Below are 14,985 nucleotides of genomic sequence, written 5' to 3'. Positions count from 1 at the left end.
TATCTAATTGAAAGTTCACGTGCTGGCCAGGAACTCATAATTAGACAAGTAGTTTGTTAGAACGTCATTACACAGCACTAGGATGAGGAGGAGGCACAACCTGAATCTTACTTTTGTCAGAACCTGTCGTAGGTTTTGAACAAAACACTACTCACTGCATGTGCATGAGCCTGTTTTTCCCGGGAATGGGCAAAATTTCTTGTTTTTGTACTGTTGCAATTGAACTGCTTGGACGGCCCTTTTTTTCCCACACATGTAACACGTTGTGTTACGTGATGGGCAATCATATCTTTTATGGTGAGCAAAACATCTAGGGCAAGATGTCACTAAATTCACAGGTCTGTTTATATGTCTACATGGCAGTGTATGCGGTTGTTGTTGGTTTGTTGTTGTGGCTGCTTTTGGCGGTCATGAGCATTGGGTGACTTGACCTGACAGATCGGGACTTGGTCAAACTTAACGGCCGCTATGGCACCCAAATCATATTGCTCAAGATTTGCAGTACAAGGGGAATTGATGGACCAGAGTACTTTAAGATCTGTTCCCGTATCCTACTGTCTGGGACATTGAATGTTACTTTAAGATCTGTTCCCGTATCCTACTGTCTGGGACATTGAATGTTATTGCATCTCTTATAATTAAATCATTGTAAAAGTTGCCACAACTGCACTTATGTTTATACTTCCTAGTCATGTCCATTAATTCTGTACACCACTGACGGTACGCCTGTTCCATTTTTTTCTGCAGATGAAAAAAACTTATATCTGGCTGCAGCTACTTGAACTAGCTGGTCATAGTATTGGGTTAATGCAATGATTACTTGGTCATAGATGAGTGTGTCGGGAGATGCGGTTGGGAATAGTTTTTGTATTAACCAGAACACTGAGGATCCTGCAATCGAAAGGAAGTATAAAACTTTACAGTATCTCGAACACAATGAACTTGACAGTGTGCTTGTAACCGAGTCAGGTATTCGATCCATTCCTCTTCTGTGTCCTGTAGAGTCTTGTACCACAGGAAGCAAGGGAGAGGATGTTGTTATGAGTGTCCAGTATCCTCTTTCTACAACACAAATGCACAAGTGGATTGATACGGTTCTTTATTTATGTGAAACTGCTACTTAGCTTGAATAGAGTCCATGTTTGTGATACAAGCTCATTAGTAATAGTCCTCTTACAGACAATATCGGTAATCTTCCTATTATAAACTTTAGTCTCACTGCTAGCCCTGCTACGGTCACTAATCTGGTCACCGTCTGCTGCAACCTGCGATGTGAACTGAGCTCGCTCTGCAAATGTACTGGCAGGTGGCAGACTCAATGTGTGAGTCAGTGCAGCCCTCAGGTCAGCAGCTGTGGCTTAAATAGAGGCTGTTGAGAGGGCATTGGCGACATGTTACTTGTCGGTGCGTCTTTGGCCTCTCTCGTGATAGGCGTGCTTGATCCAGCACCTACTATCGATCTTCACGCTACATCTTTGCCGACTGGTGTGCTGGTGACAGCTTACGCCAGCAGACAATATGATATTGGTTCACTGTGTGTCCCCTGTGACATACCAAAGCAGCATGCAGAATAAATATGCAGACTCCAGTACAGATATGGTGTTTACTGGTGTCTCACAGATTAGTTACCTGCTTCAGAAATGTTGATGACAGACTACCTCATGTGAGGTGACCTAAATACAGAGACCTTGTTGCCATTTGCTAAGTAAGCTGCTAAAGGAATTATTTCTTCTTGTTTATATCCATACTCATATCTCCTCTGTGGGCAGTGTAACTTGATTTATTGCAAAAAGTTTTAAGAAATTCTGTGTCTTGCAGCAAGCATTGTTCAGTTTTGGTCAAGTAGTGTCTAGTCTCTTCACTGACTAGGTTATTCACATTGACAAGGGTGCAGTCCTGTCTTTCTTTCACTAGTTCCTGTTCCAGCAAGGTTTTCAAAGCCTGAGCTGAATGATGAAGTTACAAGGTTGAAATTACCTCTCAAAGATTTAAATCTGGTTAAAGTATGGGGACAATCTCACAGAGCACTGGCAAGATCCACTCACAGCACAGAACTTGTCCAATGTTAACCTTCAGGAAAAAGTTTACTGTTGAACTGCAACGGTAGTTTCTTCTTCCACTTTTGGTCAACTGTAGTGAAACTGATTGGAAATGCTTTATGTCTTGGCTACAGTACATTTGTGTATATGATTAAAGATTAAAACTTGCACAGAAGTAGATTGTGACTTATCCACACAAAACTTCACACTGTAAACCTTTCCTACTACAGAAAAGTTCTAAAACTCTGCCTCTCACTTTTCCTCGGTTTTTGAGTTTTTAACAAATTAACTTTGAAGCATATATACAATTCCAGAATAGCAAAAAGTTTTTTATCTTTTGTTTTACATTGGACTTGCATCATTATAATGCCACACCTATTTGAAAACAACAGTGTATCAAACTATTTTGAGTTCCATTGTTTCATCTGAAAGTATAAATCAGTTATTTAATCCTCAGGTGTACGTAGCGAACTGCGGTGATTCGAGGGCTGTACTGTGCCGGAGCGGTAGCCCGACATTCTCTACCAGAGACCACAAACCAGTTCTGCCCGCAGAAAAAGAACGTATTATGCGTGCAGGTGGAAGCGTAATGATCCAACGTGTCAATGGCTCACTGGCTGTTTCACGTGCTTTGGGTGACTACGAGTACAAAAATGTGGAGGGCAGAGGCCCTTGTGAGCAGTTAGTCTCTCCAGAACCGGAAGTATCAGCTGTGGTTAGAAATGAAGAAAAGGATGAGTTCTTGGTCTTGGCTTGTGATGGTGTTTGGGATGTAATGTCTAATGAAGATCTCTGTGCCTTTGTGCGTTCTCGTCTTGCTCTCACAGATGACCTCGAGAGTGTGGCCAACCAAGTGGTTGACACTTGCCTGTACAAGGTAGGTGAATTGGTAAAATATTTGTAGTTAGTACAAGGATAACACTGAGATAAAATGTGGCTTGAATGCTAATATTGACAAGTAAAATATGTATTACTGTAGCTAGTCTAATTTATTCTTCAGTTGAATAGGCATTTTAGAGTATTATACTTCCACACCAAGTGGATTTATTTTAGTAATAAAGGCATAGATGATTTGTATCCAAGACTTATTGTATGCACCCTTTGGCATTGGCAGTAGAAAAACAAATACTGTTCTGGACAAGATCCAAATTTATGTGGATTCTTTGCCTGCACAAGTGAACAGCAATTTAAATGGAAGTATCTTTAAATGGTCATAGGTTCATTTCCCAGTCAGATTTACATTTTGTTCACTATGTACTGATGGAGTTTTCAGTGGTTTGTGGATACCAGTGGAAGAACACGAAGCCTCATATTTAGACTAGCATGGGGAAGGGAGAGGGGGGAGGCATCTTCCTCACAGTGTACTGGCAGTACACGTGAACTAACTGCTTTGGCATGAGGTGGCGTTCCATGGTAGATACACTTTCACTTAGTAATGGCTCCCAAAGATAGGTATTGTATCTTTACATCACCAATGTTGACAGTTGTTGCCTTAAAGCACTCGTGGCCTGAAATCATCAGACTTAACCGATCCGCTGCTGCTGAGGTTGCAGGTTCGAATCCTGCATCGGGCAAGGATGTGTGTGATGTCCTTAGGTTAGTTAGGTTTAAATAGTTACAAGTCCAGGGGACTGATGACCTAGGTTGTTAAGTCCCATAGTGCTCAGAACCATTTTTTTCAACCGATCCAGAAGTAGTGAGCCCTCAATCACGAAATCATGAACAAACAGTACTTCATAAACTGAACCAAGCAGACACAGTATGTCAGTAACTAACAAGTCCCCAAGACACATAAAATACTGATAGACACGACACCCTAATTCATTATTTTTAATTGTTGTTGTTACTACCTTAAATTGCTTTGTGCATATATTATGAGGAGGGGAAGGGGAGAGATGATGATAACAATGACAGAGCTGTGAATTTCACAATCTGAAACCATCAGGAATCATACACATAATAACCCACAACCCTTTCCCAGTAAACATGATCCTTCGCCCAGACCTGCCGCCCTATTCCCCTGCACCCTGACCCTCTGCCCTGTACCCCTGCACCCTGACCCTCTGCCCTGTACCCCTGCACCCTGACCCTCTGCCCTGTACCCCTGCACCCTGACCCTCTGCCCTGTACCCCTGCACCCTGACCCTCTGCCCTGTACCCCTGCACCCTGACCCTCTGCCCTGTACCCCTGCACCCTGACCCTCTGCCCTGTACCCCTGCACCCTGACCCTCTGCCCTGTACCCCTGCACCCTGACCCTCTGCCCTGTACCCCTGCACCCTGACCCTCTGCCCTGTACCCCTGCACCCTGACCCTCTGCCCTGTACCCCTGCACCCTGACCCTCTGCCCTGTACCCCTGCACCCTGACCCTCTGCCCTGTACCCCTGCACCCTGACCCTCTGCCCTGTACCCCTGCACCCTGACCCTCTGCCCTGTACCCCTGCACCCTGACCCTCTGCCCTGTACCCCTGCACCCTGACCCTCTGCCCTGTACCCCTGCACCCTGACCCTCTGCCCTGTACCCCTGCACCCTGACCCTCTGCCCTGTACCCCTGCACCCTGACCCTCTGACCTGTACCCCTGCACCCTGAACCTCTGACCTGTACCCCTGCACCCTGACCCTCTGACCTGTACCCCTGCACCCTGACCCTCTGACCTGTACCCCTGCACCCTGACCCTCTGCCCTGTACCCCTGCACCCTGACCCTCTGCCCTGTACCCCTGCACCCTGACCCTCTGCCCTGTACCCCTGCACCCTGACCCTCTGCCCTGCACCCCTGCACCCTGACCCTCTGCCCTGTACCCCTGCACCCTGACCCTCTGCCCTGTACCCCTGCACCCTGACCCTCTGCCCTGTACCCCTGCACCCTGACCCTCTGCCCTGTACCCCTGCACCCTGACCCTCTGCCCTGTACCCCTGCACCCTGACCCTCTGCCCTGTACCCCTGCACCCTGACCCTCTGCCCTGTACCCCTGCACCCTGACCCTCTGCCCTGTACCCCTGCACCCTGACCCTCTGCCCTGTACCCCTGCACCCTGACCCTCTGCCCTGTACCCCTGCACCCTGACCCTCTGCCCTGTACCCCTGCACCCTGACCCTCTGCCCTGTACCCCTGCACCCTGACCCTCTGCCCTGTACCCCTGCACCCTGACCCTCTGCCCTGTACCCCTGCACCCTGACCCTCTGCCCTGTACCCCTGCACCCTGACCCTCTGCCCTGTACCCCTGCACCCTGACCCTCTGCCCTGTACCCCTGCACCCTGACCCTCTGCCCTGTACCCCTGCACCCTGACCCTCTGACCTGTACCCCTGCACCCTGACCCTCTGCCCTGTACCCCTGCACCCTGACCCTCTGCCCTGTACCCCTGCACCCTGACCCTCTGCCCTGTACCCCTGCACCCTGACCCTCTGTCCTGTACCCCTGTACCCCTGCACCCTGACCCTCTGCCCTGTACCCCTGCACCCTGACCCTCTGCCCTGTACCCCTGCACCCTGACCCTCTGCCCTGTACCCCTGCACCCTGACCCTCTGCCCTGTACCCCTGCACCCTGACCCTCTGCCCTGTACCCCTGCACCCTGACCCTCTGACCTGTACCCCTGCACCCTGACCCTCTGCCCTGTACCCCTGCACCCTGACCCTCTGCCCTGTACCCCTGCACCCTGACCCTCTGCCCTGTACCCCTGCACCCTGACCCTCTGCCCTGTACCCCTGCACCCTGACCCTCTGCCCTGTACCCCTGCACCCTGACCCTCTGCCCTGTACCCCTGCACCCTGACCCTCTGCCCTGTACCCCTGCACCCTGACCCTCTGCCCTGTACCCCTGCACCCCGGCGCTCTGCCCTGTACCCCTGTACCCCTGCACCCCGGCGCTCTGCCCTGTACCCCTGCACCCTGACCCTCTGCCCTGTACCCCTGCACCCCGGCGCTCTGCCCTGTACCCCTGCACCCTGACCCTCTGCCCTGTACCCCTGCACCCTGACCCTCTGCCCTGTACCCCTGCACCCTGACCCTCTGCCCTGTACCCCTGCACCCTGACCCTCTGCCCTGTACCCCTACACCCTGACCCTCTGCCCTGTACCCCTGCACCCCGGCGCTCTGCCCTGTACCCCTGCACCCTGACCCTCTGCCCTGTACCCCTGCACCCTGACCCTCTGCCCTGTACCCCTGCACCCCGGCGCTCTGCCCTGTACCCCTGCACCCCGGCGCTCTGCCCTGTACCCCTGCACCCTGACCCTCTGCCCTGTACCCCTGCACCCTGACCCTCTGCCCTGTACCCCTGCACCCTGACCCTCTGACCTGTACCCCTGCACCCTGACCCTCTGACCTGTACCCCTGCACCCTGACCCTCTGCCCTGTACCCCTGCACCCTGACCCTCTGCCCTGTACCCCTGCACCCTGACCCTCTGCCCTGTACCCCTGCACCCTGACCCTCTGCCCTGTACCCCTGCACCCTGACCCTCTGCCCTGTACCCCTGCACCCTGACCCTCTGCCCTGTACCCCTGCACCCTGACCCTCTGCCCTGTACCCCTGCACCCTGACCCTCTGCCCTGTACCCCTGCACCCTGACCCTCTGCCCTGTACCCCTGCACCCCGGCGCTCTGCCCTGTACCCCTGCACCCCGGCGCTCTGCCCTGTACCCCTGCACCCCGGCGCTCTGCCCTGTACCCCTGCACCCCGGCGCTCTGCCCTGTACCCCTGCACCCCGGCGCTCTGCCCTGTACCCCTGCACCCCGGCGCTCTGCCCTGTACCCCTGCACCCCGGCGCTCTGCCCTGTACCCCTGCACCCCGGCGCTCTGCCCTGTACCCCTGCACCCCGGCGCTCTGCCCTGTACCCCTGCACCCCGGCGCTCTGCCCTGTACCCCTGCACCCCGGCGCTCTGCCCTGTACCCCTGCACCCTGACCCTCTGCCCTGTACCCCTGCACCCTGACCCTCTGCCCTGTACCCCTGCACCCCGGCGCTCTGCCCTGTACCCCTGCACCCCGGCGCTCTGCCCTGTACCCCTGCACCCCGGCGCTCTGCCCTGTACCCCTGCACCCCGGCGCTCTGCCCTGTACCCCTGCACCCTGACCCTCTGCCCTGTACCCCTGCACCCTGACCCTCTGCCCTGTACCCCTGCACCCCGGCGCTCTGCCCTGTACCCCTGCACCCTGACCCTCTGCCCTGTACCCCTGCACCCTGACCCTCTGCCCTGTACCCCTGCACCCCGGCGCTCTGCCCTGTACCCCTGCACCCCGGCGCTCTGCCCTGTACCCCTGCACCCCGGCGCTCTGCCCTGTACCCCTGCACCCCGGCGCTCTGCCCTGTACCCCTGCACCCTGACCGTCTGCCCTGTACCCCTGTACCCCTGCACCCTGACCCTCTGCCCTGTACCCCTGCACCCTGACCCTCTGCCCTGTACCCCTGCACCCTGACCCTCTGCCCTGTACCCCTGCACCCTGACCCTCTGCCCTGTACCCCTGCACCCTGACCCTCTGCCCTGTACCCCTGCACCCTGACCCTCTGCCCTGTACCCCTGCACCCTGACCCTCTGCCCTGTACCCCTGCACCCTGACCCTCTGCCCTGTACCCTTGCACCCTGACCCTCTGCCCTGTACCCTTGCACCCTGACCCTCTGCCCTGTACCCTTGCACCCTGACCCTCTGCCCTGTACCCTTGCACCCTGACCCTCTGCCCTGTACCCTTGCACCCTGACCCTCTGCCCTGTACCCCTGCACCCTGACCCTCTGCCCTGTACCCCTGCACCCTGACCCTCTGCCCTGTACCCCTGCACCCTGACCCTCTGCCCTGTACCCCTGCACCCTGACCCTCTGCCCTGTACCCCTGCACCCCGGCGCTCTGCCCTGTACCCCTGCACCCCGGCGCTCTGCCCTGTACCCCTGCACCCCGGCGCTCTGCCCTGTACCCCTGCACCCCGGCGCTCTGCCCTGTACCCCTGTACCCCGGCGCTCTGCCCTGTACCCCTGCAGCCCGGCGCTCTGCCCTGTACCCCTGCAGCCCGGCGCTCTGCCCTGTACCCCTGCAGCCCGGCGCTCTGCCCTGTACCCCTGCACCCCGGCGCTCTGCCCTGTACCCCTGCACCCCGGCGCTCTGCCCTGTACCCCTGCACCCCGGCGCTCTGCCCTGTACCCCTGCACCCCGGCGCTCTGCCCTGTACCCCTGCACCCCGGCGCTCTGCCCTGTACCCCTGCACCCCGGCGCTCTGCCCTGTAACCCTGCACCCCGGCGCTCTGCCCTGTACCCCTGCACCCCGGCGCTCTGCCCTGTAACCCTGCACCCCGGCGCTCTGCCCTGTACCCCTGCACCCCGGCGCTCTGCCCTGTACCCCTGCACCCCGGCGCTCTGCCCTGTACCCCTGCACCCCGGCGCTCTGCCCTGTACCCCTGCACCCTGACCCTCTGCCCTGTACCCCTGCACCCCGGCGCTCTGCCCTGTACCCCTGCACCCCGGCGCTCTGCCCTGTACCCCTGCACCCTGACCCTCTGCCCTGTACCCCTGCACCCTGACCCTCTGCCCTGTACCCCTGCACCCTGACCCTCTGCCCTGTACCCCTGCACCCTGACCCTCTGCCCTGTACCCCTGCACCCTGACCCTCTGCCCTGTACCCCTGCACCCTGACCCTCTGCCCTGTACCCCTGCACCCTGACCCTCTGCCCTGTACCCCTGCACCCTGACCCTCTGCCCTGTACCCCTGCACCCTGACCCTCTGCCCTGTACCCCTGCACCCTGACCCTCTGCCCTGTACCCCTGCACCCTGACCCTCTGCCCTGTACCCCTGCACCCTGACCCTCTGCCCTGTACCCCTGCACCCTGACCCTCTGCCCTGTACCCCTGCACCCTGACCCTCTGCCCTGTACCCCTGCACCCTGACCCTCTGCCCTGTACCCCTGCACCCTGACCCTCTGCCCTGTACCCCTGCACCCTGACCCTCTGCCCTGTACCCCTGCACCCTGACCCTCTGCCCTGTACCCCTGCACCCTGACCCTCTGCCCTGTACCCCTGCACCCCGGCACTCTGCCCTGTACCCCTGCACCCCTGCACCCTGACCCTCTGCCCTGTACCCCTGCACCCCGGCCCTCTGCCCTGTACCCTTGCACCCCGACCCTCTGCCCTGTACCCTTGCACCCCGACCCTCTGCCCTGTACCCCTGCACCCTGGCCCTCTGCCCTGTACCCCTGCACCCCGGCCCTCTGCCCTGTACCCCTGCACCCCGGCCCTCTGCCCTGTACCCTTGCACCCTGACCCTCTGCCCTGTACCCTTGCACCCTGACCCTCTGCCCTGTACCCCTGCACCCTGACCCTCTGCCCTGTACCCCTGCACCCTGACCCTCTGCCCTGTACCCCTGCACCCTGACCCTCTGCCCTGTACCCCTGCACCCTGACCCTCTGCCCTGTACCCCTGCACCCCGGGGCTCTGCCCTGTACCCCTGCACCCTGACCCTCTGCCCTGTACCCCTGCACCCTGACCCTCTGCCCTGTACCCCTGCACCCTGACCCTCTGCCCTGTACCCCTGCACCCTGACCCTCTGCCCTGTACCCCTGCACCCTGACCCTCTGCCCTGTACCCCTGCACCCTGACCCTCTGCCCTGTACCCCTGCACCCTGACCCTCTGCCCTGTACCCCTGCACCCTGACCCTCTGCCCTGTACCCCTGCACCCTGACCCTCTGCCCTGTACCCCTGCACCCTGACCCTCTGCCCTGTACCCCTGCACCCTGACCCTCTGCCCTGTACCCCTGCACCCTGACCCTCTGCCCTGTACCCCTGCACCCTGACCCTCTGCCCTGTACCCCTGCACCCCGACCCTCTGCCCTGTACCCCTGCACCCCGACCCTCTGCCCTGTACCCCGACCCTCATGCTCTCCCTCCTATTCAACATCCTCTCCCCTTCATTTACCCTCTCTCCCTCCGTCTGCTATTGGCCACTCCCCACCCAGTTCCATCTTCTGTCTGCCCACGCCTCCTCCACTGACTTCTGCCACCCATGCCCCATCTGCTCCCATCTGCCCGTCCACGCCCCCTCGGCCGGCTTCAGCCCGCCCCTCGGTACTTTCATGCCTAATATAAATGTAGTAATATTTTAAAATAATGTTACATAATTTTGCCGTTATTGACAGCATTTTAATTTTACACATTTTTCGCTCTTTTTAACTTGTAATACTTTATTTTTGCATAGTTGATTTTACCCAACATGTATTTGACAGAAAATATGGTTGGAAAAAAAATCTGTGAACACGAGATGGGAATTACATTTATATTACAGTTGACTTCGTGCAGTAATAAAGCGTGTACTAAGGTTGTTTGTTTTCTGCCGTCATTCATGCTGTTCCCTCCATACAGCGAGTCATATATACATATTGTCTATCCTTTTTTCATTGAAATGCATCCAAGTGTTTAAAATTTATAGTGGAGAAAGTATTAAATGTGTGTCTGGTTACAGTAAACTGTAATATCAACTCATATTTGTGATGTTTATGGTGAACATAACTTAAAATAAAACTAATGTGTTGCTTTAAAACAATCCCCCGCCACCCTGCCCCCCCACTCACCCTGCCCCCCCACTCACCCTGCCCCCCCACTCACCCTGCCCCCCCACTCACCCTGCCCCCCCACTCACCCTGCCCCCCCACTCACCCTGCCCCCCCACTCACCCTGCCCCCCACTCACCCTGCCCCCCCACTCACCCTGCCCCCCCACTCACCCTGCCCCCCCACTCACCCTGCCCCCCACTCACCCTGCCCCCCCACTCACCCTGCCCCCCCACTCACCCTGCCCCCCCACTCACCCTGCCCCCCCACTCACCCTGCCCCCCCACTCACCCTGCCCCCCACTCACCCTGCCCCCCACTCACCCTGCCCCCCACTCACCCTGCCCCCCCACTCACCCTGCCCCCCCACTCACCCTGCCCCCCACTCACCCTGCCCCCCCTCAACCTGCCCCCCACTCACCCTGCCCCCCCCACTCACCCTGCCCCCCCACTCACCCTGCCCCCCACTCACCCTGCCCCCCCACTCACCCTGCCCCCCCACTCACCCTGCCCCCCACTCACCCTGCCCCCCCACTCACCCTGCCCCCCCACTCACCCTGCCCCCCCACTCACCCTGCCCCCCCCACTCACCCTGCCCCCCACTCACCCTGCCCCCCCACTCACCCTGCCCCCCCACTCACCCTGCCCCCCCACTCACCCTGCCCCCCCACTCACCCTGCCCCCCCACTCACCCTGCCCCCCACTCACCCTGCCCCCCACTCACCCTGCCCCCCCACTCACCCTGCCCCCCCACTCACCCTGCCCCCCCACTCACCCTGTCCCCCACTCACCCTGCCCCCCCACTCACCCTGCCCCCCACTCACCCTGCCCCCCACTCACCCTGCCCCCCCACTCACTCTGCCCCCCCACTCACCCTGCCCCCCACTCACCCTGCCCCCCCACTCACCCTGCCCCCCACTCACCCTGCCCCCCACTCACCCTGCCCCCCCCACTCACCCTGCCCCCCCACTCACCCTGCCCCCCCCACTCACCCTGCCCCCCCACTCACCCTGCCCCCCCACTCACCCTGCCCCCCCACTCACCCTGCCCCACCACTCACCCTGCCCCCCCACTCACCCTGCCCCCCCACTCACCCTGCCCCCCCACTCACCCTGCCCCCCCACTCACCCTGCCCCCCCACTCACCCTGCCCCCCCACTCACCCTGCCCCCCCACTCACCCTGCCCCCCCACTCACCCTGCCCCCCCACTCACCCTGCCCCCCCACTCACCCTGCCCCCCCCACTCACCCTGCCCCCCCACTCACCCTGCCCCCCCACTCACCCTGCCCCCCCACTCACCCTGCCCCCCCACTCACCCTGCCCCCCCCACTCACCCTGCCCCCCCACTCACCCTGCCCCCCCACTCACCCTGCCCCCCCACTCACCCTGCCCCCCCACTCACCCTGCCCCCCCACTCACCCTGCCCCCCCACTCACCCTGCCCCCCCACTCACCCTGCCCCCCCACTCACCCTGCCCCCCCACTCACCCTGCCCCCCCACTCACCCTGCCCCCCCACTCACCCTGCCCCCCCACTCACCCTGCCCCCCCACTCACCCTGCCCCCCCACTCACCCTGCCCCCCCACTCACCCTGCCCCCCCACTCACCCTGCCCCCCCACTCACCCTGCCCCCCCACTCACCCTGCCCCCCACTCACCCTGCCCCCCACTCACCCTGCCCCCCCACTCACCCTGCCCCCCCACTCACCCTGCCCCCCCACTCACCCTGCCCCCCCCCACTCACCCTGCCCCCCCCCACTCACCCTGCCCCCCCCCACTCACCCTGCCCCCCCACTCACCCTGCCCCCCCCACTCACCCTGCCCCCCCCACTCACCCTGCCCCCCCACTCACCCTGCCCCCCCACTCACCCTGCCCCCCCACTCACCCTGCCCCCCCACTCACCCTGCCCCCCCACTCACCCTGCCCCCCCACTCACCCTGCCCCCCCACTCACCCTGCCCCCCCCACTCACCCTGCCCCCCCCACTCACCCTGCCCCCCCCACTCACCCTGCCCCCCCACTCACCCTGCCCCCCCCACTCACCCTGCCCCCCCCACTCACCCTGCCCCCCCACTCACCCTGCCCCCCCACTCACCCTGCCCCCCCACTCACCCTGCCCCCCCACTCAGCCTGCCCCCCCACTCAGCCTGCCCCCCCACTCAGCCTGCCCCCCCACTCAGCCTGCCCCCCCACTCAGCCTGCTCCCCCCACTCAGCCTGCTCCCCCCACTCAGCCTGCTGCCCCCACTCAGCCTGCTGCCCCCCGCTCACACTGCCCCCCGCTCACACTGCCCCCCGCTCACCCTGCCCCCCGCTCACCCTGTTCCCCCTCAGCCTCCCCCCCCCCACTCAGCCTGCCCCACCCACTCAGCCCGCCCCCCCCTCACTCTGCCCCCCCCTCACCTGATTCGGCTAACTGGAGCATGAAGACCAGCAAATACATCACCAAAAACACATATATGTGTTAGCAGCACTGGAAATCACCACTGATGATGCTTCCCAAATAAATGAAGTGAAACGCTTGTGGCAACAAACAAACTGCCTTCATTTAGTTGCATAATGGTTTGTCTACCAGTGCTGAAGACATCATTGGAGGCAATAAAGACCCAAATTGCAGTGCAGACTTAAATACGCTCAACAAGCCAAACTGTTTATATGTATCCTTGCAATGGGCAGTTTGTGATGTCCTCAGATTGCTGCCTAAGATCGTAAAGTCATGCCAAAATGTTTTATGGGGCTTGTAAATGGGAAGACTTGGTGCTGCTTGCTTCAATTAGCACTAAGGCGCACAAGTTATTTAGTTACAATCCTTCTCTTCCGTTAAAGTTTTTTCTGTTCTTTTTCATTTCTATTGCCCCTCTGCACATCTGAGCACAGTAATGACTGGATCTTGATAAAACCATAGTATTGGAGAAACAAATTTGGTGAGTACCTGGTCCCAATGTATGATTTGTTGATGCCAACTTATCTGTGACAACTGCTCATGTGTTCTTTAAATCAGGTGATAAAGTTTGTTTTTGTAGTTCCTCTGTACACTTGGATAAAAAATTCTTGGTTGATTTATCACATCAAATTGTGATAAAATCACGATCTTCATAAACCTACTATTGATATAAACCCATCCAGGCAATTGCAGCATCGCCTGCTGATTGGACACATGCTTAGTGCAGGTAGTATCAGTGAGCATGCTGTCCGTGCCTAGAATGGGGAAGGTGCTCGATCTATCTGAATTTGACTGAGGGCAGATATTGATGGCCCAGAGGCTCGCCACAAGCATTTCGGAAACTGCATGACTTGTCAGGTGTTCGAGGTGTGTTGTGGTGAGTGGTTGTTTGAATGCCTCTATGTATGCTGTAATTATGTAAATTTTATCCTCAAGATCCCTATGTGAGTTATATGTAGTGATTTTTGGTGTATTTCTAGATACATCATTTAAAGCCGGCTCTTGAAATTTTATTAATACACTTTCTTGGGATAGTTTACACTATCTTCAAGATTCTCCCAGTTCAGTTCCTTCACTTTCTCTGTGACTCTCTCCATGGATCATACAAACCTGTGACCACTGGTGCTGCCCTCCTCTGTGTGCATTCAATATCCCTGGTTAGTCCTATTTGGCACGGGTCCCACACATGTGAGCTATATTCTGTAACTGGTCACACAAGTGATTTGCAAGCAATCTCTTTTGTAGACTGATGGCATTTTCCCAGTATTTTACCATCTGTTTTACCCTCAGCTGAGCCTATGTGATCATTTCATTTCATCTCATCTCATATCCCTGCAAAATGTTACAGGCAGGTATTTTTATGAGTTATCCGTTTCCAACAGTGACTCATGGATATTATAGTCATAAGATACTATTTTGTGAAGTGCAATATTTCACATTTCTGAATGTTTAGAGCAAATTGCCAATCTCTGCACCATGTTGAAATCTTATCAAGATCTGACAGGATATATACAGAATATATATGCAGCTTCTCTCAGATAGTACCTCACTATGGATAACTGCATCATCTGCAAAAGGCCTGATTTTACTATTAATATTGTCTGCAAGGGCATTAATATACAACATGAACAGCAAGGATCCCAACACAAATCCCTGGGGCACACCCTGAGTACTTCTATGTCTGATGATGACTCTCCATCCAAGATAACATGTTGTGTCGTCCCTATCAAAAAGTCCTCAATCCAGTCACAAATCTAACTTGATACCCCATATGATCTTATTTTTGACAGTAAGCATAGGTGTGATACTGAGTCACACTTTTCAGAAATCAGGAAACACTGCAACTACCTGGCTGCCCTGATCTAAAGCTTTCAGTATGTCATGTGAGAATGTTGCGAGTTGAGTTTCACATGATCATTGTTTTCTAAATCCATGCTGGTTGACTTTTGAGGAGGTCATTCTGTTAAAGACACCTTATT

At 57.5% G+C, this 14,985-nt stretch overlaps 1 protein-coding gene across 15 annotated transcripts in view; it reads left to right on the top strand.

Moving 5' to 3' along the window:
* LOC126267244 (protein phosphatase 1B-like) overlaps window positions 1-14,985 on the top strand; it is a 244,760-nt gene that overhangs the window by 61,451 nt on the left and 168,324 nt on the right. For all 15 annotated transcript variants that reach the window (XM_049972246.1, XM_049972243.1, XM_049972244.1 and 12 more), the window contains one exon: window positions 2,497-2,916. In XM_049972246.1, the coding sequence (XP_049828203.1) occupies window positions 2,497-2,916 (420 nt within the window). The remainder of the gene's footprint in view (window positions 1-2,496; window positions 2,917-14,985) is intronic.

This window comes from Schistocerca gregaria, chromosome 4 (genome assembly GCF_023897955.1).
Source record: "Schistocerca gregaria isolate iqSchGreg1 chromosome 4, iqSchGreg1.2, whole genome shotgun sequence".
Lineage (NCBI taxonomy): Eukaryota > Metazoa > Arthropoda > Insecta > Orthoptera > Acrididae > Schistocerca > Schistocerca gregaria.
Note: the sequence above shows the minus strand (reverse complement) of the source record. Positions and strands in the feature narration are given on the sequence as shown.